We start from the raw sequence: 27,340 nt of genomic DNA on the forward strand, positions 1-27,340 counted from the left end.
GAAAGGTTTCAGTATATTTTAATAGTAAAATGATTCTTATTTTTTTTCAAGCAATGTCCCACCTGGATGAGTCTCAGCAGGAATTTTGCTTCCCGGTCCTGCTGTACCGGGGCAAAGCCTCGGAGGTTGTGGCTGTACCTGTGCAGAACAGTCCCCAAAAACTCACAGCGTGCTGCCAACACCACCAAACACCTCCCAGGCAACCACCACCACGGCACAGGACTCTGCTCAGGCTCTCAGGAGAAGAGCAGGAGTTAAAAATTAGCTTTTAGTAACAGTCTGGGTTAAGATTTGGAGCAGGCTACGGACCAGAGGAGAGGCCAAGGTTTGATTTAGTAAAAAGGAGCAGAACACCTTACAGTGACTGACTGGGCAGGGAGGGGTGAGGTCAGAGCACAGCCCTCACTGGGGTTGGGTTTGGGATGGGGAAAACGACGGGGTGACTGTAGGGGAAGCAGCTTCAGACTCGAACTCTGGCTCCAACAGAATGGATTCAGAAAAATATTGCATGAAAAGCCTCAGGATTTTCGTTCTTTCATAGATGTATATTTACCAGTTTTCACAAAGACTGCAGGAATACGATTATAAACAATAAATTAGGACTTCATGTTGCTATCATTTGGCATAACACAATCAGGCAATTTTTCCTTTTTTTAAATATAAGGCAACACAAGCCAACACATAATTTAATCCGTCTTTAGTCAAATTGCTTAACTTTGCTCAGGAGTTACCACTAAAGAACGGGTTATAGTACACTTAAAAGAATTTAAATAATGACATGATATAAGTGTACTAACTTACAAGGAGTCAGAAATGTACTCTGCTAAGCTTTGAAACCTAAATATTTGTTACAGCCCAGGACTACACATTCTAAATTAAAAAAATACAAATAAATGTTTTCTAATTTTCCCATTTACGAAAAACCTTTAAGAATCTCTAGCCAACTATGACGTCACTTCAAAACTTTTTTTTTAAATTTTTTTTTTTTTAATTTTGTATGATGTCTTTAAGATTTTTTTTTAAACCATGCTCATTAAGGAAAGTTCAAGGAGCAAATACTTAAGGCTTTGTTTTTCCAAGGGCTGTGAGGGAGGCCAGTGGATGGCAGAGGCCAGTGGGTTCACCCATACACAATGCTACTCAAACCCACACTACCAGGCGACATTCATACAGAAATATTACACTTAAAAGTTACAGTGTAGAGCAATATTTTTTAGCCAGTGTACATAGAAAGAATCAATGCATTTATTTTTTTAAACTTTTTTCTTCTTCTTCTTCTTTTTTTCTTTTTTTTCTTTTTTTTTTTAATTTCCAAACTTGATAGTGATCATTATGTTCAAGTATTAGTCTCGTTAACAGAGATGAGGAATTTTCTACTTACAATAAATTCGGCTGTTAGAAAGGAAAGGGATGTTTTGGTACACAGAGGAGAACAAGATGCTGAGGTTACCCAGTAGTTAGTGTCCTACAGTCACTGACTCAACTGGCTGCTGGAAGTGACGTGGGGAAGGAACAGAAGGAGTTAGGCACCGAGACCCTGGGAAAAAGGGATGTTAAAAATAGCTTCACTAATTCCCAGGGAGAAGAATTGTTCCATTAAATCCGCTGGGGTGTTCTGATGGAGAGGAACAGGGGACTGTCAATCCCACAGTGGCTTGTGAGAGGAGCTTTGATTCAGACCAACCAACTCCCATCCCACAGCGCTCACTGCACTGGGGATGGGCTGAGCTGCATCTCCTCACCCTGGCAGTAATTCCAGCTTCCAGAGAAGTGGCTGAACCCTTTTTGGAGTTGTCAGTGGGTCTGGATTTCCTTCACACGAGGCTGGCCAGACTCCTAGCAGCGAGGGATTCAGACAACATGAGCTTTGAGGCTGGTGGAAGGGCACTGGGGAGGGGGAACACGAAGAAAGGCAACTCCCCGTGGCTGCCTTCATCCCAAACCCGCCGTTCCCCTCCTCATACCCTGTCCAGAAAATACAAAGTGTCAGAAAAATCTGCCAGAGACTTTTGACTTTGGACAAAGTCTAAATGATAAACATGGGCAAGAAACAGCTGAAAAGCTTCTCCCTCTATTAAAGCCTAAATACATACCCCTAGCTGGCTCTTTTCAAACGTAGGCTCTTTTTCAATTACACAGGCCTCTAGACAGTGCAAATGGTCAATGTTTAATGCATTAATGAAATGGGCTTTTGAGTTGAAAACAAGCCCTACTCCCTGACAAAATTCTGTTGCTCTTAATCTTGTGAGGAAATTGAGATGGAAATGGAAGCAGCTACACTACCTCGCTCTCACTGGAGCACAGATGTGGCTGCAAAACCCTGCAGCAACTCAACCTCAGTCCAGCGAGGAGCTGCTCAGCAGAAGGCAAAAAAAAAAAAAAGCTGCACAAAGGGGGAATCTGCTGTGAGGAAACAGCTGTGGCGTGAAGTAGTGTAATGAAATTCTTTGACACAAAAGGCATGTTAAATATTTGATGCATAAAGGAGAGAGATAACATGTAAGCAAAGCTCTTTAAATATACAGTATGTCTTCTTCCAATGGGTACTATAATGATCACACAAGTTTGCAAGTTAAAAACGCCTTGCTTATTAATTAAAATTAAGACTAAAACCTATAATTTTTTTTTTTTTTTTTGTCTGTGAAAGTGACTGCAGCCTATCTATACCCTGGGTGTTGAATATGAAGATTTCGACTATCGGTTGGTTCAGGTGCTCGGTTCATGGGAGGCCGATGGACTTTTCCCAGCACGGCCATGCTCTGGTCTCGGAAGCAGGACTGCTGGAAGTCCCCACTTAGGTAATCCATGGTCTGCATCACATTATTCTGGCTGGATGGGCCAGCTCCAGCTCTGTAATGAGTTCCTCCTGCACAATCCAGCGTCGCTCCCGCTGGCTGTCCCCCATGGAAAGGCATGGTGAGGTCCTGGGACCCAGAGCTGTCACTGTTGGGCGTGGGCAGAATGTTATTCCAGAGGGGCTGGAAATAGTGCCCATTGGTATATGGCAAAGGTCCCTGCAACCCGTTCACAGGAGGAGAAGGCGTAGGCTTCTCGATGGGGGGCTTCAAGCTGAAGGACTGGCCCATGCACAGTTCTTGAGGGTAGTTGGAAGTTTTGCCAGGGAAACTCTGCCCTGCAATCTCTCTCTGAGGGTGCTTCCCTGCGAGTCCAGCAGGCCCAGCAGCATCCCCACACATTTGCTGCAGATGTGCAAGCTGGTGCTGGTTCCACGCAACCGATTTGATTTCGTTCTGGTAGGCGGGTGGCACCCTGTTAATATTGACCATGGGCACATTAACAGAGGCAGGAGGAATAGCAGCAGCAGCATGGTCGACAGGGTTTACTACACAGGAAGGCATGGGTGTAGGGACATTGTGAGTAGATACCCTGGTACTTGCATTGATAAGCAGGTTGCGACTTATAGGGCTGGGGTTTGCGATCTGTCCCTCACACACTGAGGTAGTGCTAATGCCAGCTCTGGCCTGGCAGAACTGGTTAATCTGGTGCACAATGCTGCTCAGGTCCGGTGGCTGGTTCTGCTGCAGGGTGGCAGCCATAGAGAGGGGAATGGTTGAGGTAGACACGGTCACATTCGGCGGCGCGTCTGCGTCCGGCATCTTTCTGCCTCCGTGCAAACCCGGCTGCAGCAGCGGGTTCGGGGCGTGCTGCAGGGTCTGGTGTGCCATGGGCTGAGGGTGCTGCAAGCCCTGCGGCTGCTGCTGCTGCTGCATGTTCTGCGGGTGCGGCAGCGCCTGCGGGATCCCCTGAGGGTGCGGTAAGCTGGGTGGCTGTGGAATACCCTGAGGGTGCTGCGGGATGCTCTGGGGGTGCGGCAAAGTCTGTGCATGCTGGAGAGCCTGCTGGCGAGCGAGCGCCTGGGGGTGGGATAAAGTGCTTGGTGCAACGTAGGGCGTGGAGGGGGGGTTCATCATCGCCTCCGGCAGCAGGCGCGCGCGCGTCCCGTCAAAGTCCTTGATGATTCCCTTCGCTGGGGATTTGACTATGGCCAGCAGGCCGGTTTTGGTGGTGGCCTGAGATGGGTAGGGGCTGTACCTCTGGCCCGAAGTATCGAGTCCGTTCACAGTACGGCGTATGTGTTTCCTCTGGGGAACCTTGACGCTGTTCGGAAAGATTTTTATAGTCAGTGGATTGTTGGCGACCTTCTTAGCATAAGCATCCAATTCTGCTGGGGTAGGATACTGTGCAGATCTCATTTTCTGTGTAGTGTCCCCTGTGGAGAAAGGAAATTGGTCAGTTCTGGTAAGCAAGGGATCAAGCCCAGGGCAAGACAGTCACACAACAAGGGGAGAAAATCTCCAAGGATTCAAGAGGCAAGGAAACTTCATCCTGCCAGACCAGCGGGTCATGGAGCAGACGCCTCATTCCCTTTATTACCTGGTGACCAACACAAGCCCCAGTTCAGCTTAAGGCAAGACCTGCCCGGGGGAGCAAAACAAAACCATGTTCTCATCAGAGTATGTTCGCAGTTGGACAAAAACAGGTAATGTGTTATAAACATCAGACTGTCTCCAGCTGAAATATTCCTCACAGCTTGCAGTGGTGGGCTGGTTTTTAGTCTCTTAATTTAAGATGCCTCCTCATCACTCTTCAAACCATTCTCAGTATTTTTATCGTGGAATTCCAAATCAGAAAGATATGAATTAAACATGAAGCCCCTGCAATCCTGAGGTGGGAACCATACTATGGTGAGCTGACCCTGGCTGGGCACCAGGTGCCCCCAAAGCTGCTCTGCCACCCCCTTCCTCAGCCAGGCATGGAAGAAGAAACACATGGGGTCAGAAAAAGGAAGGGGAGATAGCACTCGCCAAAATGGACAAAACAGACCTGGGGAAATTAGTTTAATTTATTACCAATCCAATCAGAGTAGGGTAATGAGAAATAAAAACCTCTTCCTTCCACCCCTCCCTTCTTCTGGGGTTCAACTCCACTCCTGACTTTCTCCACCTCCACAGCACAGGGAGATGGACACAGCTGCCTCACCATGAGCTGCATGGGAATCTCTGCTCCAGAGCCTGAAGCATCTTCTCCCCCTCCTTGTGCAGTGCCCTGGGGGTCTGTGCAGAGCTGTTCCTCTCACAAATCCTCACTCCTCTCTCCAGCTGCAGTTGTGCAGGTTTTTCCCCCTTCTTAAATCAGTTGTTCCAGCGGTGTGTCCATCCTGGAGCCAGATGGCTCCGTCAGAGACAGGGGAAGCTCCTGAGCAGCTCCTGCATCCCCCCATTACCAAACCCTTGCCCTGCAAACCCCACGCACATCAAAGCTTCAGCTCAAGCCTCCATTTACACCCCACTCCCTTCCTAGGTGCTGACATCTGAAAGCACTGAGTGTCTTTCTGTGCATTAGGAAGCTCTTGTCAGCCCAAACTCAGCAAATGGAAGGAGGCTGATTATTTTATGGCCTGCAATTATTTCCTCAGCTGACTTTTCAAGGTGGCACCTTGCTAAGGACAACATCCCCACATCACATGGCAAAGTGATGTGATTACCTCACAGGATTAAAAACATGCTAGTCCCCAGACAGAGACAAAAGCCTCCTGGAGACAGAGGTGTGGTTCCACTTCCTCTGATTTACCAGATACCTACCTGGCTCACAAGCTCCAACTGCTCCTGCAAAGAACTTCAGAACTCTAGGGAAATGTGTGTGTCTCTTGCCATAATCACATTCCAAGCAGAGAGTTGGGCTGTTTCCCACCACAGCTCTGCTGCCTAACTCCTATGGGACTCCTGCTGATTTTATAATCTTCAAATAATGGCTTGCAGCTTTGACAATCCAATTTAGCTTTTGCTTGTTTCCCCCCCACCACCTTACCTTGCAAACAGTTCACTGGAAAAAAATGCCCATCCTTTTTCCTAAAATTTTCAGCATCTCTGTGCTATTTGCTGTGCTAAGAGAACATGGAATGTGGCATCCACCCAAGAATATCCCAGCCCCATATCTGGCCCTCTGACCCAAGGAAATTTAATGCTCCAGCAAAGAGTATTCTGCTCCCAGGCAAACAGCCCTTCCTCTTGAAAATCCACCTCTGATTCTTTCAAGCAAATTGCCTCAAAAGATGAGTACCAGCCACTTCTCTCTTTGCATCCTGCAGCTTCCTGTTGTCACAGATGAGGGAGAGCAGCTCTGCTCTAAGAGCTCTCACTTTCAGAAAAGAAAGGTCAGAAAATGGAAAATAGAATGGATACCAGAAGAAAGGTTAATTATGGAAATATTAAAAATATCTTTTTGTGAAATAAGAAGCTTTACAGGCAGTTTGTCTCCCATCTCTAGCACAGCTCGTACCACGGCGCCAGTTGTACCTGTACCTCCTGTGCTGCCCAGACACTGGCACATATCATCCCTTTCTCTTAATCAAAGGAAATATTAACCCAAACATCTCTCTGTGCACATCCCTGTACCTGTCTCTGCAGGCAGGTGTTTATATCTGCCCTTTTGAGAGAGCTGCTGTGCTCCTAACGGAGAGGAGAGCCTCCGAATGGCATTTGCCAGTATCACCCTGCCTCAAAAGCCAAGACCTTCATGAACTCCCAACCTTTATTTTTAGCATTGCCCACGCTCATTAAGGTCTGTTTCTTCCCCAAGACATGACCCTGGCAACCCCCCCATGAACCAGAGAAGAATCAAAGGACAAAGGAGCCCATACCTGCCTGTGTTATGGTTTATGTTATGCTTGCAGACACTGACACATTCTATTTTCAGATGAAAAATTAAGGAGATACTTTAAGACACCTTTGCCATCAAAATTTCCCAGCCTGGTTTACATTTCTACAGGCAAATCAGTGAATTAAATATAAACACTAAACAGACACACTGAGTGTTCTTTTATCCAAACATCTGATTTTCTGTTACACAGAAGTTTCAGGAAGCATCTAAAACATGGCTGTTTGAACAGGCTGCAGCCATCAGTCAGTCAGACACACCTCTACTCCCAAACCTGGAAGAATTCCTTCCTCTGAGAGAAAATAACCCCTCAGCTAAACTTAAATAACACCCCAGCATCAAGTCTGGCATCCTACCAAATGCAAACCACCTTTTAAATCCCTTGGATGGGATCTTCTGAACCCAACACCATTCCAAACAGCACCTGGTTTATGCACAGGTAAGATGATGCTCCTTTTACTCCAGGCTAACTCAGCCATGTTACTCAGGCCTGAAGGTGATGTATTTCTGAGTGCCCCAAAGTGCTTTGCTAGTAGTTCCACAGGCAAGATTCCATGACTGTAGTAATTAAGGCAGTAAAATATTAGAAGAAAGGCATTACACGGCGAGCAAGAATCTGAATATCCCATACAAATACCCTACAAACCAGTAAAGAACAGTTAGTTCTGGTAACTAAGTGAATGAAAAACCTGCTAGAATAGTCTGAAAGAAAATGCTGGAATTGGAATATCATCATTTGTGTGCAAGAGGAAGAATTCCAGATCAGGCCATAATAAAATGATGAGGCAACGGCAGAGGAAGAAGCTTCATTAGGAGAACAATGGGATGAGCTCCAGGAAGCTCCCTAATGGTGAATGCAAGGCAGAATACTTTCATTGAAAAGTAATTATTTCATGTTTATCACAAGGCAAAGCTGTGCATATGAGCAATTACCCCAATAAACTGGTGAGCTGCAGGTTCACAACTCCTGCTAATCCCGTGGCAACCGATTCCTCTGGTCACACTCCTGCTCTCACCACTGCAGCTATTTTTGTCATGGAATGAGACAGATTTCCCTGCCTCACCTCAGCACTAATGGAACATCTTTTAAGTGCATTTCACATTAAGACTTTAAAACCCACTGCTTTTTAAAAGCTGCCTATGGTTAAATTTTCATTGTCATTAAACAAAATACAAACAGGCCTTCAGGATTGCTACCTAATGAGAGCTCCTGCACTGGGACGAGCCAGAACCAGCTGTGTCCACCTTCTGCATTCACCCCTCAATTTTAGCAGTTTCTCTAAAGGCTTTACAGAAAGAGCCCTCCCCAAAAGACTCAGTTTAGCTGATGATCCCACATTCAGTCCAATCTTCTCTTTTCTGATGTCCCCTCCTAACAAAACACTTCCTAAGAAGCACCTTTCACTTGATTTTGTACCATTGTCACAGAAAAATGACCTTTTTTCCTCCCCAGAAGGTTTGGGACTGCTGCTATATCCAACAGCAGCTGCAGACACAACCTGAACAATCCTGCCTCAAATATCCCAATTGACCAGTCAGGTTTATACCGGAGTCACTGGCAGGAAGGAGAGAATATCAATACTGGCCCTGTGAGAAATCCCCTGTGTGGAAAAGGAATTCTAGGGTTAGCCTGAACTCAGGTTGGAATTCAACAAAAAATACTGAGATTGGAAGTCCTTTAGCCACCAGTTTCTAAAGGAAAAAATATGTGCATATTAATCTACCAGACTCCTACTGCACAGACCACTTGTAAGAACAAGCCCCTTATTAGAGAGTGAATATGGAAAAAAAAGGTAATTGAGCTAATATGGATTTCTGAACACTAATGAGAAGTCTGATCCAGAAAACGACACTTAAAAATTATTTATACAAACACTGTAAGTCTGGAAAAAGGCAATCCTGTGGAATTCTGTAGCTTTTATAAAAGCAATAGCACTATTATTACAGCCTGCTTCCACCCCCCATCAAAGTCTCAAGTCACTGTTCATTAAAAAATGCTCATTAACTCAGCTCTGCCCTGGCCAGGGGCTGGGCTACTCATGCATCTCCAGCAGAAGAGAAATGCACCAATTAATCCTGCCCACATCTGCAGAGGGGCTGAGCAAGGTCTGTACCAGCAGCCTCATCTTCCATAAAATCAGAACAAACCCAACAGCTGAGCATTACCACTGCCAGCCCGTGCCTGCCAGCTACTTTATGTCCTAAATTCTTTGAAATGCAGCTCCCAAAGCTCTTCACTGAGCAGGACACAGCAATGCTTTCAGCACATGGATCTGCAGATCTCCAAGGAACAGCACAGGTACCATCAGGTGAGGAAAACTGCCCAACATACCAGCAGGTTGCCTTGTAAAGCTGTAATTAGCAAATACCTGATTTATGCACAGCTGCCCTCACATGAACCTCAACATTTTGCTTTCAGAACTAAGCTCTGACAAAGAAATCTCACGCAATGCACAGACCTGGGCACATCCTCACCCCACAGGCAATGTTCACACTGGAAACAGGAACAAGAAAGGAGGGGATGCCCAGTCTGATACCATCACCAGTCCTTTGGTGAGTGAAGATTTTAATTGTTGTTGGGTGATATTATAATTACCAAGCCCATGGAGTCAGCAGAAGTGCTGGGGGGGAGCTCAGGTGTGTATGTGAACCGTGTCAGTCACTTCTGGCAGGACCATGACCATGAGCAGGTCACTCTTAAGTGCAAAATTATCTTCCCTATTTATTTTCTGCAGCATCACAAGCCTCACTGTAAGAACAATTTAGCTACAAGTGGACTGTAAATCACTTGGGTTCAAAAAGCAATGAGTGCATCAGCAAACTGAGATCTCCCAATGCACATTTCAAACACAAGAGACAGGTCACAGCCCTAAGAACCAAGTACACAGACCTTACATAGAAATCTTGGCATTTCTGAAATTTCAGCTGAACAATCAGTGTGCTACTTCAGCGATAAAGAGGAGAGACAGAGTGAAAAAAACCTCTAGTCAATAAACTTACATTCCCAAGCACAAGTTGTTCTTAAAAATACCAGTACAACTATGAAAAAAAATGACTGAAGTTATCAAAAAAGAATTATCAGAGCACTCTGCAGACATATTTTCAGAGGCACCAAAGAGACATCAGAAGAAGATGGAAACTTTGAACTTTAGTAATTTAGGCTAGCTCACTAATATTTGCAGTATAAGCCCCAGGTATGTAGAGCAAGAGCTGCTGACCTCAAAAGGTTTGCATTAGACTGATCTAACTTTTATTGGCGTCTACGAGTAATTGCACGAAGGGAAGCGAAAAAGACTGAGGAAAAAGTTGTGCTGAGAAGCAAATCAGCTGGCACACTTTTAGCACAAAACCTTTTCAGCAGAGAGGCACGAATCTCACAGGAACCTCACTTGCTGCATCCTGCTGTGGTTAAATTAACCTTTTCAGAGCCAGGAACAGAGGAGCTGCACACATGTGAACCTCTACAGCCATTTCTCAGAGCCTTTATTGACAGATGCCTTGAAGGCATAACAAAAGAAAGACTACATTAAATAGTTTTTCCATTGTATCCTAAATGTTTATGTCACAGCGGTACCAGAGCCAGATTTAACAGTTAACCACATCCTGCAGACAAAACATCACTCACATTTCTGAAGTCCAGTGTTCATCTGCGTGTAAGAAAGAAGCTGAAAGGAGAGGTCGCCTGGTCCTGGCAGACAGGCCAGCATGGCAGACAGGCACTAACACAACATGGGGCATTCACTCCTCTGCACACTGCAACAACAGAGAGACAATTCAAAGTTATAATACAAGGAGGAACAGAGAAAAGAAAGAGGCAAAGAGCCATCCCTGGGTGAAGGCCTGACCAAGCACAGATGTGCGACCGCTGCTCCAGCCCTGACTGCATCTCCTAACAGCAACGGAAATACTTCAAGAACTGGGTCATCTGCAGGGTTAAAACCAAAATAGCTGCTGTGCTCTCCTCTGCTGCTTGACACACAGAGAATAATCCATAGCTCTGTCCTCACATTTCAAAGGTGGTTGTTATGAATGGTAAAGGAACCACCATCACTCATTTCACTATGCTGAAATGCACTGCTATCCACCAAGGCAACTTCTCTGGAGAAACTCTGTCAACTGCTCTTTTTGCACTTAACAAAAAGGCATGGCATGCATAAATTGAAGGCAAAGTATGCAGCACTCTGCCTTGTGGCAAGATTAGGCTGCATGCTACAGCTTGTAATTTCTGTGGTCCATTAGGCTGAAAGATGAATGGCTACAACTTCCTTCATTTCAGCAAAGATTTGCTAACCCGAGGTGCTGTGGGGCAGGTAACAGCAAGATGTGCACAAAGGGGCTGCAGAGGTGCCACCATCCTCTTCTGTTTGCTCCAGCATTTAAGAAATCAAACCTTGAAATGGAGCACTAAATCTCTTTGTACACAAACATGGCACAACTCCCCTCAAATCCCACCACTGCTGTGCAAAGAGGGATCCCAGCAACAAGGCTAACTGGGGCTCAAAATGTCCAATGTTACCAGAATTACAGAGATTTAAGCTGGAACAAGATTTCTAGAGGCCATCTGGTCCAAGCCCTTGCTCAAATCCTCCTGGCTGCAGCACTTTAGAAAGTTCTGGGAAACAGGGTGACAGAACCAAGCTGGAGAAATCAGATTTTTTTCTCCTTGTCCAGATGTCCACAAGCATCAGTGCTGCTATACAGAGCAAAACACCTAAGGAGCAGCTAGAAAGGCTTTGGGACTTGTTATACGACCTCCAAAACATAGGAAGAGTTGAAGGATTCAAGATTTGTAAGGTGATTTAATTTTAGTCATTGTTTCACAAACCCCAATTAAAACAACTGAGAAAGCATTCAAAGATCAAAAGGGGCGGAAGGAGAAAGCTTGAGCCCAGACATGAGAAGCCACATCTGCCAAAACCTCTAAGAGGCCACTTCTGAAAGAGTCTCACTGCTGAGACGGCACAAACAACGCGATGACAGCGATGTGACACTGTCGGCACTGCCACCTTCACGCTCCAGAAACCTCCCACAGCAGATTTCTGCAGAGACCTTTTGAATGCAAAGCCAGCACAGGCCAGAGTGCCCATGGAACCTGGCAGCAGTGGAGTGAGCAGCGTGGACACGAAGCTTTCCTGCAGCACAGCAATTACTCACTGTGTACAGCTCATTAGCTCCATGTTTATGCATCTCCTCAGCTCAACACGCAAAGGTTGATTAAACCAACGGCCAAGAAATCTCATACAAATATTAATTTATGAGAGATTCTGCATCTTCACTGAGTGCTGTCCAAAGCTGACCGAGCCTGCTGGGTGCCACTGTGACTAACAAAAATAGTTTTGGGCACTGAATGTCAGTCTGACAATCGAGGCTGTTGCCCATTCACCCTTCCCACGCAGAGTAACACAGACCTGGTGCCGTGAGAAACACACACAGCACCTCACCAAGGTGCAGGGCTGACAGCACTACCACTAACAAAACACATTTGTATCATTCTCCATTTCATTCCGAGGAGACAGCAACAATCTGCACTGCACAAAGTCCAAGATATGTAAAACCTGGTAAAAGAAACCTAAACCTGGATTTTCTTCTGATTCTCTGAAGGAGATGGAATTCTTGGAGTCTTTCAGAAATGATGACTGAAGACCTGTCACATCCACAACATCAAGGAATTGCTTGAGGAACTGAAAAGTTGCTCAGCCTTTATAGATGAGATGCAGTCATGACTGTGGGTACACAACATTCAGTGAAACTTTGCAAACAGCCTGTGGGCAGCGGCTCCTCGTCCCAAATCATGCCCAGCAAGACCAAAAAGACAAAACAAGAATCCAGCTCCTTTTAATCAGAAGACAAAACCACTGTGAGTTGTCAGAGCTTTACCTGAGTAAGCAACAGAAACACCCACAGTCAGCAAGAAAAAAATAATAATTGTATTTTCCTTTTTTTCCTCATTTCATCAACTTCAGAAGGCTGGCACAAACAAGACCTATTTCTCGGTGAAAAGCAGACAAACAAAATTAAGAGCCTTCACTGTAGACAGAAAAACAGATCACACTATTCCCATATTCATCTGAGCATCCACCTTTTACTCCAATAACGTTTGACACCAAGCAAGGATTCACTTCCTATCCCTGCAGGCCCAAAGGAGGTCGGTGTCTAAAACATTATTTAATTGATGGCAAGTTTGTGTGCAGCCCTGAAAGAGCCCAGCCGTGCTCTGACTGAGGGAGCAGCATTTCTGGCAGCAGGATGAGGGGAGGGTTTGCTCACCTGCTCCATCATTAACGCTCATTAGAGCCTGAACTGTGACGCTCTCAGAAAACCTCTTGCTCAAGTGCCCCAGCGAGGTGCACACAGCAATAAACAGGATAATGGCACATTAGAGAGAGAACAAGTGATTAGGAGTGGTCACAGCATTCACCTCGGAATAGCCAGGCTCCTGCTACATGACAACAGTGCTTCCTTGAAGGTCAAAACATGTATTTACAGAAGCTTTAGCTCCAGTATGGAGAGCAATGTTTTAGAGAGAGCTATAAAGGCAAGTTGTTCCTGCAGGCAGATAATCGTTTTAGGTAATGCCAAAGGTTCATAAAAGACTGAGGTGGCAATAATAATTTTAAAGGAAATACTGGACTTACAAGAAATAATTTGAAGTGGAAGCCTAAAAATCACTCTTTCAGCTTGATTTGCAGTAAACAAATTGGTGACATCTAGGTCACTGCTGAGCATTAGAAAAAGAAATTCAGACTTGTACAGAAATGCTAACCATAGCTCCATTGCTGAATTTCTCATTATCTTTTAAATCCCGCTTCAGTTTTTCTTCTCTATGAAATCAATACTGGTTTTCATAATTGAGATCTCAGTATTTGAAAACAAACACATTTGAAATATCTTGACAAGCGCCCCTTTTATTTTTTTCTAGTTAGAAATTAATTAACATTTATTCCCTTTGAGATACTCAGCACCTGGCTACTACTTTCTGACTGACTCTTCCCCAGCATGAGCTGGCATGGACAACTCCAACTCACACCAGCTGAATTGAACTGAAATCCCTGGCATGGATTTGGGATGGAGGTGAGCACTACTGGCTGCCTCAGGATTGGCAGCTGGGCCCATCAGCCCCTCCTGCTTGGGTTCATTCCTTCTAATTAGTCCAGAGCTGGAGATGAACTGAACTTGGCACATCAGGACTCCTCACCAGCAGATCTGGCTCCACGGTGGCGACTTGTGTGGGCACCAGCACCTGCAAAGCTCCAACCCCTCCAAGAATGAACAGTGTGCTACTGGGGGAACTGGAATGGAGAGGGGTTTGCACTGTACCAGGGTCAGTCACACTGTCATCTAAACCAGTCAGCTGCAAACTGGAGAGTGATCTCACCAGTAGGCTGTGGCACCCAGCCATGGAGGGCTGTGAACCATGAAAACTTCAGTTTTTAAACTGCATTTTAAACAGATTCTGTACACCGGCAAATGCAGCTCAACGAGCTCTGTCTTGAAAAAATATATATGAAAAAGGTAAAGCATATCTCTAGAGGAAAACAATCATTAGATTGGAATAAATAAATAAATACCCCTCTTTGAAGTGATTTTAATCTAATCTGGCTGCGGGATATAATCTTAACAGCACACGTACTGCAGGATGCTCCACAAAATAGCAGGTTTAGACATGTGAACAGATTTTTTTTCTCCTAAGATTTATTAATAATTAAATCAAAGCATGTTAAGCTTAAGAGGGATTTGCAGTGGTTGGGATTTGGAGGTAACTGGCACATCTTCACAATGACTATTACCTTCAGCCTTACTTGCACATCAGGATGTTTTCTGGTCCAGGCAGCACAGTGTCCCCTGTCACCACAAGGCTCACCAGGATGGAAGAACCCACTGCCCAGAGACACCCCTGCAGAGCTAGGAATCAGTTCCAGTAGAACTTACCACAATGTTGCCTTTCTTGACTTAAAAATTTATCATTTTCTGAATTATATTCAACATTTAGTATTTATTGCCTCTGTGCTTCTCAGACCAGGTGGCACTTTTACAACCTAGAGTAAAATCTAGATGTAAAGCAACTACTAGGAAATTTCTAACACGGTTTTATCATCACATAAATGGACCACATATACAGTTATTGCCAAGTTTTTAGATACACCAGCCTCTGAAGCTCCTGAGAGGCCTTACAGGGAGAGAACACAAAGGAAACAACTCCCCCCAAACCACCCCTGGCCACTGAAACATGGGAAACTGAGCTAGTTTAGAGGAAAGCGAGCTGGTAAAGTCTAAAGTTAGGTTCCTGAAAGTAAACACACATGTTTGAAATTCCACGATTAACTGTGGGCTTGTTCACAAAGCCCCGAGGCCAGGAGGAAGCTCGAGGAGCATCCACCCACACACAAAAGAAAAAAGCTCCAAACTATTCCAACTTTCCAGCACCCTGGGGTCCCGAAAGCCTCTGTGTGAGGGTTGTTAAAGGCTTGTGGCTGCTGGGCTTTGCTCCTCCTCTGCCCTTCAGTCACAAGGCACTTCCATCAAGTTCCATCCCCACCCTGAAGTTGCAGAGCCACGGGCGGGATTTAGGGCAGCCCCCCGAGCAGCACATGCCAAGTTCAGAGCACATCAATGCTGCAGGCAACAACAAAAACAAACCCGGGCTGGGAAGTTTCTTTGGTACAAATGTCTGCGAGAGCTTGCCAGGAAACGTAATTGAATCCGGGCCAATTTTCATGCTCCGAGGGAAACTCAGTGTCTCATTTACCCCCCGGCAGGCTGCTCAACACCAAGGAGAATAATTCCTTTTTCCTCTCCCAAAGTAACCTAAAATGTAGGGGTTTCAAAGACTTGTTCATGTCAATGGCAGACATTGAACCCTCTTGCCAAACTCAGCATTCAACACAACTCCTTCCAGGCAGCCATGCTTTGCTTGACAGTGTCTAGACCCATCCTGCAGGCTTCCTGCCTTTTTCCAGCTCTAAAATTGCCCTTTATTTTTGAGCACTTACCAGAATGGCCCTTTCCCAGGACTGCTGAAGAGCTAGAGATAAATCTTAGCATTTCCTGGAAGAAAATTACCAAACTAGCACTGTATTCATCACCAGCTGGTATCACATCCTCTTAATGCTTTATAAATGGAAAACTGCGAAACAGTGGGCAGAGAAGTTGCCCTCTGAAATGGCAATAAATCACAATAGCATCGAGTGGACTTGGGGATAAATAACTAGGAAACTGAACAATAGAAAGTCGCCTTTTGTAGCACAGGGAGTGCACTGTCAGCACCTGCCAACACAGGACCTTTGGCTTTCTGCATTCAGGTGGACCTTTTGTGGAGCCCTTGCAACAGTTTCCATCAAAATCAATTTTTGCTTCTTGCCATTTAATTAACTATGATTTTGCTTGTAAACCACGTCACCTTTCAGGCTGACCTCCATTTATAATGTTACTCAGGCAACAAAATTAGTTTGGTGGGGAAGGCAGGGAGAATTTAAATGCTGCAACAGCACAGCTCTGCTCCTCTCTCCGAGCTGGGATGGCAACGCCCAAAAAGGAAGAAAAAGAAGCAGCTTTGGGATAACAGCACTTAAATGGAATATTGCTCATATCACACTCCTCATGCCCAAGGGCTACCACTGAAGGCTTCTAGGTGAGCAATTTGGAACAGGATGCAGTGCACTAAAAAAAGCCAAGGAGGCAGCTCTCAGCTTCAGGTATTGCCACGTGTGACATCAGCTCCATCAAATTCACTCCTCGGATAAAGCAGCATCCAGCTCAAGGTTATGATCTTTGAGTTTAAAAAGCCTTTTTTAGGTCTGTCCCAAGAGATTATTTTAAAACACAGTACAACGCATCTGCCAAGGAGTAGAACAGTTGGCTTTAATTGTAAGATGGATTTTTACATAGCTTCTGACCTTTCATCTAATTGAGGCCTGAAGAAGAAAAAAAAGAGGAAAAGCTATACGTCACTTCAGTTATTAAAATCCATCAAGCTCAGACTTTAGCCTTGGGATAACCACAGCCAAAAAATTGACTTGCAAGTAATTATCACTGCTATCTGCAATAAAAGTTAATTGGACATAATTGAACTAAAGCCCTAATCTGAATGAAGCTGTTGCTGGCAAGAAGCCTGCTCCTGCCTGCACTCTGCAAATGGAACTGCTAGCAGGAAAATGGACAAACACGAGGCTGCTTTACAGTCTGCCCACTGCAAATCAGAGCAGTTCTGCAAACAGCTCGTTAGCTGGGCCAAGATAAAGCCATTATGAGGGCCTGTCCTCACCAAACACACCCTCCAACTACACCCAAACAGGGCGATGGTGCAGAGTTTCAAAAAACAAGTTTCAGTTTTATAGACCTCTTAATTACAGGCACTGAAACACAAGATTCACGTCACCAGACGCTGTTTTTATCAGCTCCTGAACGCTGTCAATATCAGTACAAATAATGTACTTTTTGAGCACGTAAAGATACCGACTCAAAAGGTTTTCAGTGCTGATAATTTACCACCTTCATGCAGTTCAATAGCCTTTCCTGTTGTAGGACCAGCTTCTTTCATCTCTGCAGCAGAGCAGACAATTAGCTGCTTTCTGTGCTCAGCCCATGCAGGTGGCTGGGGGAAGGGTGCGTTCTACTCAATTCCTGCTGATTCGTCCATTTATATTTTGCATTTTTGTTAACTAACAGACCAGAAAGCGGTTGTCAAATCCCATGCTGCTCCAGAACTTCTTTACAATTTTAATTATTAACACTCTGTCCTTCACCAAAGCATATCAAAGCACTTAACAAACATTACTGAAGCCACATAACCACTCTGACACAGGCAAAAACTGCACATGACTCCTTATACAGTTCGCTTCCGGTTTTTGGGCCATATTTATGTTAGAACAGTGGTCTCCTGATGATGGACTAGTCTATGACAGCAGAGATGGAGGGAAGTATCTGGCTCACCAGAGGTTCCTGACATAATTTTGGATGAAGCATTTAATCACCTGATGCCACGGTCACTCCTTATTTAAAGGACAGCAGTGGGTGACAGTTTTCTACCACTGAAGACTGTGAAGCAAATGAAACTGCAAAGCATTTAACACCACCTTGACTTCTCACATCAGGCTGACAAGGTCAGAGTCTGGACAGTCTCCTGAGGACAAAAAATGGACACAGATCACCTTTCCCTGTCCTGAGCACCACTTGCTCACCCCTGCTCCTCTCCATCTTCACAGCCCAGAACAGAACTTCAGAGATCAAGAAAGCTGCAAGGAAGAACCAGTGACATCAATTCCCTTTCATGACCCAAATCAGTGGCTTACTTTACTTTGCTCAAAGCCCTCACCTCTTTTTAAGAGTATTTTTAGATTTAACTCTGTATTCTGCAACGTGGCAGGAGCTGACAGACAACAGAGGAGTAAAGTAGGTCTTGCCAGGTGTTGCAGGCCACTTCTAAGGTGAAGGAAAGATGTAGAAAAGACAAGTTGGAACAATTGTAGGGCCTGGCCAAAGCTTCAAATGAGAATTTCTGGCTGTGCTTGAAACACAAATACTAGTGGTCAGTTGTGAGACAGATGAGATACTACTTTTACCATGGGAACATATGCAAGAAATAGGAAAATCGACCTGCCTGAAGTCAAAAGCAATTTGAATAACTTTGTATCTGCCTCCTCTCAATTTTCACTATACTAAAGTGCTCTGACCTTTAATTAACTTTCTCCTTTTATATGGTAACTTCCAACTTCAATTTTTTCATGCTGTACTGGTGGGAAATGGGGATGAAGGCACAGCCTGGAATGCATTTTATGGGTGTATATGGCTCCATGGATATTTGGGGAGGGAGCAAAGATGCTCCAGTTGAACCACAGCAGTTAAGAGCACAGGCCAGCACTGTCATCAAAATAACTTGCCCTGGATATCAGGCTTACATTTTTATTTTCAAAATGCAAAACAGACTCCCTACCCTCCGCTGCAACATTCACAAAAGATCTCATTTTCCTCAGCAAGATACTGTCAGGCACAAACAAATATTCCTTCCTCCAAAGCACCCATTACCCTCAGGGCAAACTAAACCCAACTTCTTCCTATACATGCTTGAGCAGCATCTCCAACATCACAGCAGCTCTGAAATACAGAACAAGACTTACAGACACGGGCCTGCCTGTTCTCATGTGAACATGAGAGAAAATTAGGATTAGTTGAGATGACTTCCATCCAAAGGAAACCCAGAACAGCCCAGCCTCTACCGAACTACAGGATGCTGCTCACACATACCCCAGTGGAGGTACCACGCATTCCCACCAACAGACATTCTCCATCCTTTATGCAACTTCCTTCTGCCTTCAAGTGATAAGAAACCAAAATACACACTGACCCCTTTCCCATAGGGGACAGCCTGCAGTTATAACCTCAACATCCTCAGCAGGAACAGGGTTATGTGCAGCTTTCCTACGTGTTCCATATGTGGGAGAAGCACAAGGCCATAATTCTGGGCTTTCCTTCACCACACAGGACATGCAAGAAATGTCACTTCCTCATGCCACTCTTGGGCAGAATTCCTCTCTCTTGGCTTTCTTGCTTTCCCAGACTTGAAAAGGAAGTTTTTCTTAGGTACAGCAAACAGCTGCTTAGGCAAAGGGGAAAGGAAACATGAAATAGTTCCCTCTCCTGTGGCTACTTCACAAAGATCACCAGTTTCATTATCTCTTCTCACTCCACACTTACTCTGTAAAAGCCCTGAATTAAGGACTTAATCATGACTTACAGAAATCTTTGTGGCTGCACATGACAGAAGGAAGACAGTTTTTCCTTCTAAAATATTGTTAGAAGTTACAGATTACGACAGTTCCTGGGTAGGAAAGCAGCTATCTTTCCCTGTTTATTCCAAGCTGATTATTAAAAAAAAAAAAAACAAAAAAAAAACAGAGCTAACTTTGAACAAATTTTACCTCTATTCAACAGACAAACAACAGAGCAGACATTTGTTAGCTATTGAAAAATATGTTTTGAGTCCTGTTTTAAAAACAGATCCACTTGAAAATGAGAAATATTTGCAAATAAGATGATGCAGAATGCATTATACTTCATAACAAAAGAAAAACTGAACTTGCATATAAAGGAATAAAAATAGGAAATGACTCACTTTTGGACCAGGTGTGCTGGTGGTGTGTGAACATGGGCTCACAGGGAGGATGGATTTTGGCTTGCATTGGTCATGCATGTGAACCATTCTGACCTGTACAATCACACTGAGAGTTTGGTTTAGTATTTCTCCCTCTGGACACTGAATTATGGTCCCACATGTGGTGAAATTTTAACAGCCCATTTACAAAACCAGCAGTGAAAAATACATTTTTAAGATCCAAAACTGGAGATCTCTGTCTGATTATGCACAGCAACAGAGCTTCCTGCTGGACTACAAACACATCAGCTCTTGGATACACATCTCATCATTTGTAAGGGCAAGATAAGGCCTCCTTCTGTAGTTGGAGATACGGTGCAGCCGGCTGCAAAGATGAAAAGCATTTTAAGAACCTCGAACAGAACTTGCAACACATGTACAAAACACCCACCAGCAGAAAACAGAAGCCATCAGGTGAATACCAAAGAGCTGGACCAGACACTTGGGGTGGTGTTTTCCTGTCAACCTTCACAACGAGGTGCCTGGTGTCCTGCTGGCTTGTCCTGACACAGACCCAATGTCCTTATCAATCTCCCAGGAAACTCAAAGGCCACCTCGTAACAACTCCATAGAAGAAAGGACAGGAAATAAATTACTGGTGAGCTACTGTAAAAAGTCTCTGCTATTCTCACTGCTTTCCTGAGAAGCATGAAAAACGGCCACTTGCACAGCTGGCAGTTCAAAACAGCCACAGGGAAAGCAACGTGAATGTGCAAGGTGCCTTCAAAGCCTCTGCACACCACAACACCAGAGGTTTTTTGTCTGAGGACCTGATAAAACATTTCAGCACAATCTCACCTGACTCCTTCGGCAGCTGCCAACACACCAGCTTTACCTGAAGTTTATATTCATTAAATGTTTCTTTTTTCACAGAAAGTTTTACTGACGATAGGATGTTTTTGTTTGTTTTTGTGCATCTTTCCTCCTCTGCACTTGCCTTTTCCTTAAAAAAAGAAAAACCCAACACGCAACACACAAAGAGGAATAAATAAATTGTTCAAGCAGGACACAGAGGGAGCTGAAACTGTACCACAGGCAGGGAGATCCCTTGGCATGGCAAACACAACGTGGCTGTGTGGGAGAAGAGAACAATGCTGCTGCAGCCTGCACCTCAACAGCAGACAGAGCACAAAGCTGAGCTCCTGGTAACCCATCTCCAACAGCCCTGACCTCCACTGTGCAGCTCCCACTAAAAGTATCCCCAGGTTTTAATTTCCAATTTGTCTTTCCAGCCACGGAATTGCTTCAGTCAACAAATTCAAAAAGGTAAATTTTTCTACCTCCAATTAACTGCATTAGTAGTGTTTATAACTACGTGATTGATAAATGCTCTACAGAAGCTGTAATTAATGTATTTTTTCCTTGGAACACACACCGAACCCCTTGGCGCTCAGACACTTAATGAAAAGCAATTTATCAACTTGCTTTGAACAGCTGAATCTGACTCCTTAATGCAGAGAAGTAGCACACTTTGCTTTGAGCACCACCACTCCGAGGCAGGAGCGAGCACCGCGCCATTCCAAATGCCATCAGACACCGCTGGGATTTGGATCGGGATGACAGCGACCAGAGCTCTCATCCCCCTGGCTGTGATTCAGTCTGGCTTAACTGGGATCCTTTCCTCCTGGTATGCAGTGGAGCAGGAGATTTGTGCAGATGTGATTTTTGCAGGATGGGGGATCGGGAGCGCCTCTTGAGGACAAAGTCCCGAATTCTCCCATGCCTGGCACGCGCGCGCCGGGAAGCAGCAGCAGCTCCGAGTATTTCAGCCTGGACATGTGTTCAGCTGCTCACAAAGCAGACAAAAATAAAGTGCTTACAGAGTGTTTGAATGCTAATTTTTCTCAAATTGAGCCTTGCTTTGTATAGTTGACATATGCAAAAAAAAAAAAAAAAAGGGGGAAAAGAAGCATTTAGGAGGAAAAGTTTGGCATCACGGAATATTTTATGTAGGTATTAACCACTGGAGGGGATTAACCAGCCTTCAAAGCCTAAAATCATCTAAACTCTCATTTCTGAGAGTATAGGCTAGAGATTTCCAGTACAGGAACTGGTCTGTACTCCATGTGGCAGACTGAATGTAAGGATTACATATTTCCATTGCACATGTAAGCCTGTTTCCCATTCCTGCAGGGTCCTGCTCTCTTCCATTTGTCTTTTGATGCAGATAAAAGCTAATGCAGATTGCAACTGCTGATACAGAGAAAGGCACAAGACACAGCGAGCCTTTGGACTAAGGAAAAAAGGGACTCAGGTCCAGACTGCTCGAGCACGTCAAGAGATTGTCTTTGAAACTATAAAACTAGAAATGAAAGCACTGCGTTTTTATTTGATTTGATCAAAGAGACTAGAAAGGAGGGGGGAAAAAAAATCACATCTTATAGATGCAGGGTAGCATTTAACTACTTCACACACGATACGGGACCAGCTGATCTCATACAGATATGAATTTGGAGGAAAAACAAAGAGGTAAAGTCACTCCAGCTCTGCAGACACTGCCTGCACAGATCACTGCTCCAGGCTCTGCAAAGAGCAACAGGAACCTGTTTCAAAGCCAGAGAGCCACTGGAAGCACATACCCAGCCCTCGCCACAGGCACAGGCTTCCAGTCTCCAGTGAAGAGCAGAGGAGTGAGCTCCTGTCAAATCACAGAAAACAGACTCTGAATGTAACAGCTACTTGAATAAATCACTGATGACTCCCTGTTCCAGGGCTCTGACTGTGGGATAGCAGCACACCGTGGCAATCTTCCCACAGAGGGCTTTGGACTGCAAGCTGCAAAGGGACGAGACCGAAATTCTTGAAGGGAGCATCTGCTCCAGCATGTGCTTGGCACCAGGAGAACGAGGCTCTGCAGAAGTACAAATGGCACTACAGGTAGCAGCTCTGCAAATCCCAAATTGCAGCATGGAAAAAACAGATACCTATTGCTGCCACATTCCCTAAGAGAACAGATTTTAAGTATCTGCTCATGGAAATTTCTAACTGCAGAAGGGGAAGCATTTAGATTGCCTCTGGGCTGAAACCATCTAGGTCTTTGCCTTTCACTAAAAATTAAGCAGAAGTCATTTTAACGAGGCAGGCAGACAACAGTCTTGCACAGGAGATCAAAAAGCTCTCCAGATGTTTATTTTAAATGAAATTCAGAAGCCAGTATAAACCAGATTTTAAACACTGAATAATCCTTACCATAATTTGCATGAGAAAAACAGGCAAAAGGTTCCATCCTACTGCTCTGAAACTCTCCAGGAACATGCAGGGTTGGATTTTGCTCCTAGATTCTTCAGATAAGAATCTGAAATATGAACAACTCCACACTGCAATCTGATGACTGTTAGGAATGTTTTTCCCCCGTGCTGTACACTTGGATGCTCAACACATACACACAGGGGCACCCCATGTGAAGGAAGTCTCTGACCTTCCTCATCAAGACTGTGCAAAATTATGGATTGAAAAGTATCTAAAAATGTCAGTCCTAAATCTTAAACTTCTTCTCCTCTCGCTACTTTCACTGAATGCCTCCTGATTGTGCAAAAGCAGAATATTCAGGCGTCAATCTAAGTAGTTTGGGTGTTACGCTGACAATGTCTCTGGAGAGGGGAAGAGAAGAGAGGACAGATTTCCAATAGCTCAGACACTTCCCTGGAAGCAAAAGCTGCTACACAGAAAGGAGATAAATAAAGAGGGAAAGTAACACGCCAGAGAACTTTCACCAAGGTCATGTCAGGATGCTGAACCTCCCCATCTGCAGGGGAAGATTGAGATGCCTGCTCCACCACACATATCCACTCCCCTGTTGGCAACAACAGCCCTCATTAAACCAAACCGGTTCTAACCATGAAAGAAAGGACATTGGGAAGATGATATTAGCTAACAAATGCAAAAGGAAAACCCAACAGAGGCAGTTCTGGATGGGTGCCTTCTGCAGCAAAATACAGCCCCCATGGCAGGTGCAGAGAGCCCCTGCACGACCTGGGAATGGGCAAAAGGATGGACAGCTCTGCTCTGATCAATGCTATCAGCTCCTGGCTTACAGCACAGAGGAGATTCCATACCCATTCATTCAGCAGAACAGGGATCCCATCAGGAACAGCTTTTAGGACTTCGCTGCTGCACAGGGTGACCTACAGGTTGCAGCTCCTCCTTGCTTTGCAATCAGGGCTGTGGACAACCCTGCAGACAGACCCTACCAAGAAACAACAGCCCTACCCCCCAAACATTGTATCAGTTACTGCTGCGCCCTTAATAAGAGTGTTTCTTGCTCGTTTCAGCAATCTGAAAGACACGCTGGGCAAAATTTCAAGCTATGACAAAGTGATCTTATCACTTCTGTGCTGTTCTCGCTACACAAGCCCCTGATTCAGCAGCACGTAATAAAAATCTTCATTTGCATGAAAAGCACTCTCTGATCACAAAGTCTTCTGTTCGACAGCCCTCTTCCCATCCACAGTGTAAAGATGCAAGCACCACTGTCATTTTGCCTGTGACTGAGGTGGAATATTTTATTTATGTTTTATTTGGAGAGGCTCTCAATGCTTTAATGCCATCTTTTCCTAAAAAAAACCAACCAACCCAGTATTTTTGAATAAAACAAAAGCTGCACAGACCCCAACTATGCAAGTACTGCGAAGTTCACTCAGTATGCTCACACCTGTATTTTTAATAACCGTGTCATGTGAAGGACATTTCATATCAGCACAAGGTGACCATGAGCAGTTGTAAAATGCCCTTTGTATTCAACAAGTCCAGCCTTTTCCAGTTTGCCTTTAGAGTGTTCGGTGTCATGACACACAGCACTCAGAGGATGTATTTCAAAGGAAAGGAAGGTGTAGCCATGCAAAGAACAATGCACTGCCCGCAACAAGATTAATTGCTGTCATGGGAAACCAATAAAACCAGTATCTTGTTATCTTTCTTTACAAAGGGACTGTTAAAGCTTAACTATATTAGGAAACTTTTTCCTTTGGACTAAACCATGAGCCTAATGTATGTGGGCATCCCACATGCCAGCATATGCCATTAATTGGCTCTCGCCTGACGCCGCAGGAGAAAGTCCAACGTTCCAGAGGCAGCGTGGAGCTTTCCCACAACCAGCCTGTGCCCTCTCCTGACTACAGCTCTCTCACCAAGGCCAGCCCCAGCCCCCTGTCCCGTGCCAGGTGACACCAGCTCCTGTTCCCACCTGTTAACCGTGTCCCATGTACGCACCCCGACATTACACCCGGCTCCGAGCGAACTCAGCCAAAGCAGAAATACCTTTCATCACGTCAGCAGTGCGGTCCCCATTTAGAAACGCTTTTCTTTCACGTTAATCCAGTGCCAAAACGTGGTGGTGTGGGCTGTGCTGATCCAGAAACGGTGCTAAGGATGCTGCTGCCTCCTGTCTATCACCGCACGCCTCATCTCGCGCATGGCCAGGCAGTGACGGCCCTGCGACAACAGGCACTTTAAATTGGGCAGCTCAGCAGCACATGTACACTGAATTTTTGAACAAGCTATTCTAAGCTGCTTTGCTAGCAATTTCTGGCCTGTGCAGTTTGAAAGCGCACGGTTCTGGCCCTCACAAAGAGCAGACCTGTAAATGACATCTTGAGGATTAAGCTGATTGAGATGCAATTTGCCTAGCAACCATTCATTAAGCAGAGTTCAGAAACAGGCCAGCAATCTATTCCACCTCCTTATCTGAGCAGTAAACAGATAACAGTCTCTACTGTGTCCTCTATGCTCCAGTTCAGACACATTGTAAACAGATTTTTCAGAAGTTTAAACTCCTACGGTAAATCTCCGAGAACAATCCTGCTCTCCAAACACGAGGGATTTGGCTTTACCAAGTGTCTTACAAGCGAGAAACAGCTCTGCAAGGAGGGTAATGCAAATCAAATTGTGAATGCATTTGCAGTTCCTGTGCCTCCAATATTTTCTCACATCAAGCACTAAGAGCCCATCACAGTCGTTAAAAAAAAAAAAAGTTTAAAAAAATCTTAATCACACAAGCATTTGGCATTGCTATTCTGATCACTGAAAAAAACTCAATAAAAATCTTATTCCCTTCCTTCATCTTCTGCAAGGAATCGATAGACACTTCCAAAGTCTTTGATAAAGGCTCCCCCACTGCAGAGAAGAAAACAAAAGTCACGTCCTCCCTCCCATTAAGCATTTTTTTCCTCATAAAATAAGCAAGACAACGCAAACGTCATCAGTGGAAATCAAACCAGCTATTTCAGCTCGAAAATTTCAGCTGAAAAGATTAAGTGAAATCATGATTTTGCATAATTGTTTCCATGCAAGAAACATCTGATAATATCCCATTCTGCTCCAAAATTAAACAACAAAGATTAGCACGGATGTATTTAAGACTATATACCTGAATGGTTTGCCTTTGGTGTACAGTTCTTCTGGGAAATCACTGTGACATACAGCATGCTATTACAATTAAATATGCAAGAAAGAAGAATTAAACTGACTATGAATAATTAATACCCTACAATACTACTTCATAAGAGAAAGTCTGGCTGAATATTCCCGCAGATAAGATATACCCAAACACAAGGCACAGCAGAGCTGGCAGCTTTACTTTTATGATGGGGTTTAAAACACCGAGTAACTTTATGGCTGCTACTCAGTTCCAGAGAAGGTGCCAGCCACCCAAGCCTTCTCCTGCTGGATTCCCATCCAGCTTCAGAAAAATGGGATAAATGCAACTGTTGCAATAGTTGCAGCACCGCTCATCTATGTCCCAGAGGTAAAAGGCTTCCCAAACACTTTCCATTAAAAGGTATAAAGCAATTATCTGGCATCCCAGCAGGGACAATAAAGCAAATATGATGCAACAATTACTTGGGTGATAAGATCAGGCTAAGGTTGTGAGAAAAAACAATTAAAAAGGGTTGCAAGAGCTAAGGAATGCAGCTTACTTTCCCAGAATCTCTCTTAAGGGCAAAGATACCATCAGCTCCAAGAGTCGACCTTCCTGTTTTGAGTTTACTGTTCTGGAGGCTGCAGAACATCAACTGCAGCAAAGCTGAAAATGGCAATTAAAAATATACTTTTTTTTTTGCACAACATCACCCCTAAATTGCATAGATTAGTATTAACTGAAGTCCCTGAAAAATTGATACCCCACTGTTGGCATTTCCCATCAGCCTCCGGTGGGGTCAGCGCAGTGAAAATTGACACAAATACATTTGCTGCACATTTTGAGCTGGAAATGCCCAGTTCCTCTCAGTTTATCCATGCATGGCACACCCAACACCCCTTCTGGAGAGAGAGATTTGAAATCCAAACAACATTTGTGATCACTGAGGTGGAACATGGCACTGCTACTGGACCTGCTGAAGGGGACAGCATCCCTCTGCTCCTAGCCCCAAACTGCTCCAGGAGGGTCTTGTTCCTGCAGGATCCAACACTCCAAAGCAAACATGAGCTGAGGGTCTTTCTGAGCACAGGCAAAGCCATGTTCAAAGTATGCTGGCTTAATATTAATTTTCTATTAAAAATTAATAGGATTAAATGAAG

General features: G+C 44.6%; 1 protein-coding gene across 4 annotated transcripts in view; it reads right to left on the reverse strand.

The window, feature by feature from the left end:
* The window catches only part of FAM222B (family with sequence similarity 222 member B), a 36,284-nt gene continuing 8,944 nt past the window's right edge, over positions 1-27,340 (reverse strand). Inside the window, exons 1-3 of one of the 4 annotated variants that reach the window (XM_036395253.1) lie at positions 25,082-25,179; positions 10,304-10,431; positions 1-4,231 (exon numbers count right to left, since the gene is read on the reverse strand). In XM_036395253.1, the coding sequence (XP_036251146.1) occupies positions 2,658-4,231; positions 10,304-10,385 (1,656 nt within the window). In that variant the 5' untranslated portion in view covers positions 10,386-10,431; positions 25,082-25,179 and the 3' untranslated portion in view covers positions 1-2,657. Of the gene's footprint in view, positions 4,232-10,303; positions 10,432-25,081; positions 25,180-27,340 lie in introns of those variants that run through there. The other 3 variants (XM_036395252.1, XM_036395254.1, XM_036395255.2) reach the window with 3 other exon arrangements.

This window comes from Molothrus ater, chromosome 21 (genome assembly GCF_012460135.2).
Source record: "Molothrus ater isolate BHLD 08-10-18 breed brown headed cowbird chromosome 21, BPBGC_Mater_1.1, whole genome shotgun sequence".
In the NCBI taxonomy this organism is placed as follows: domain Eukaryota; kingdom Metazoa; phylum Chordata; class Aves; order Passeriformes; family Icteridae; genus Molothrus; species Molothrus ater.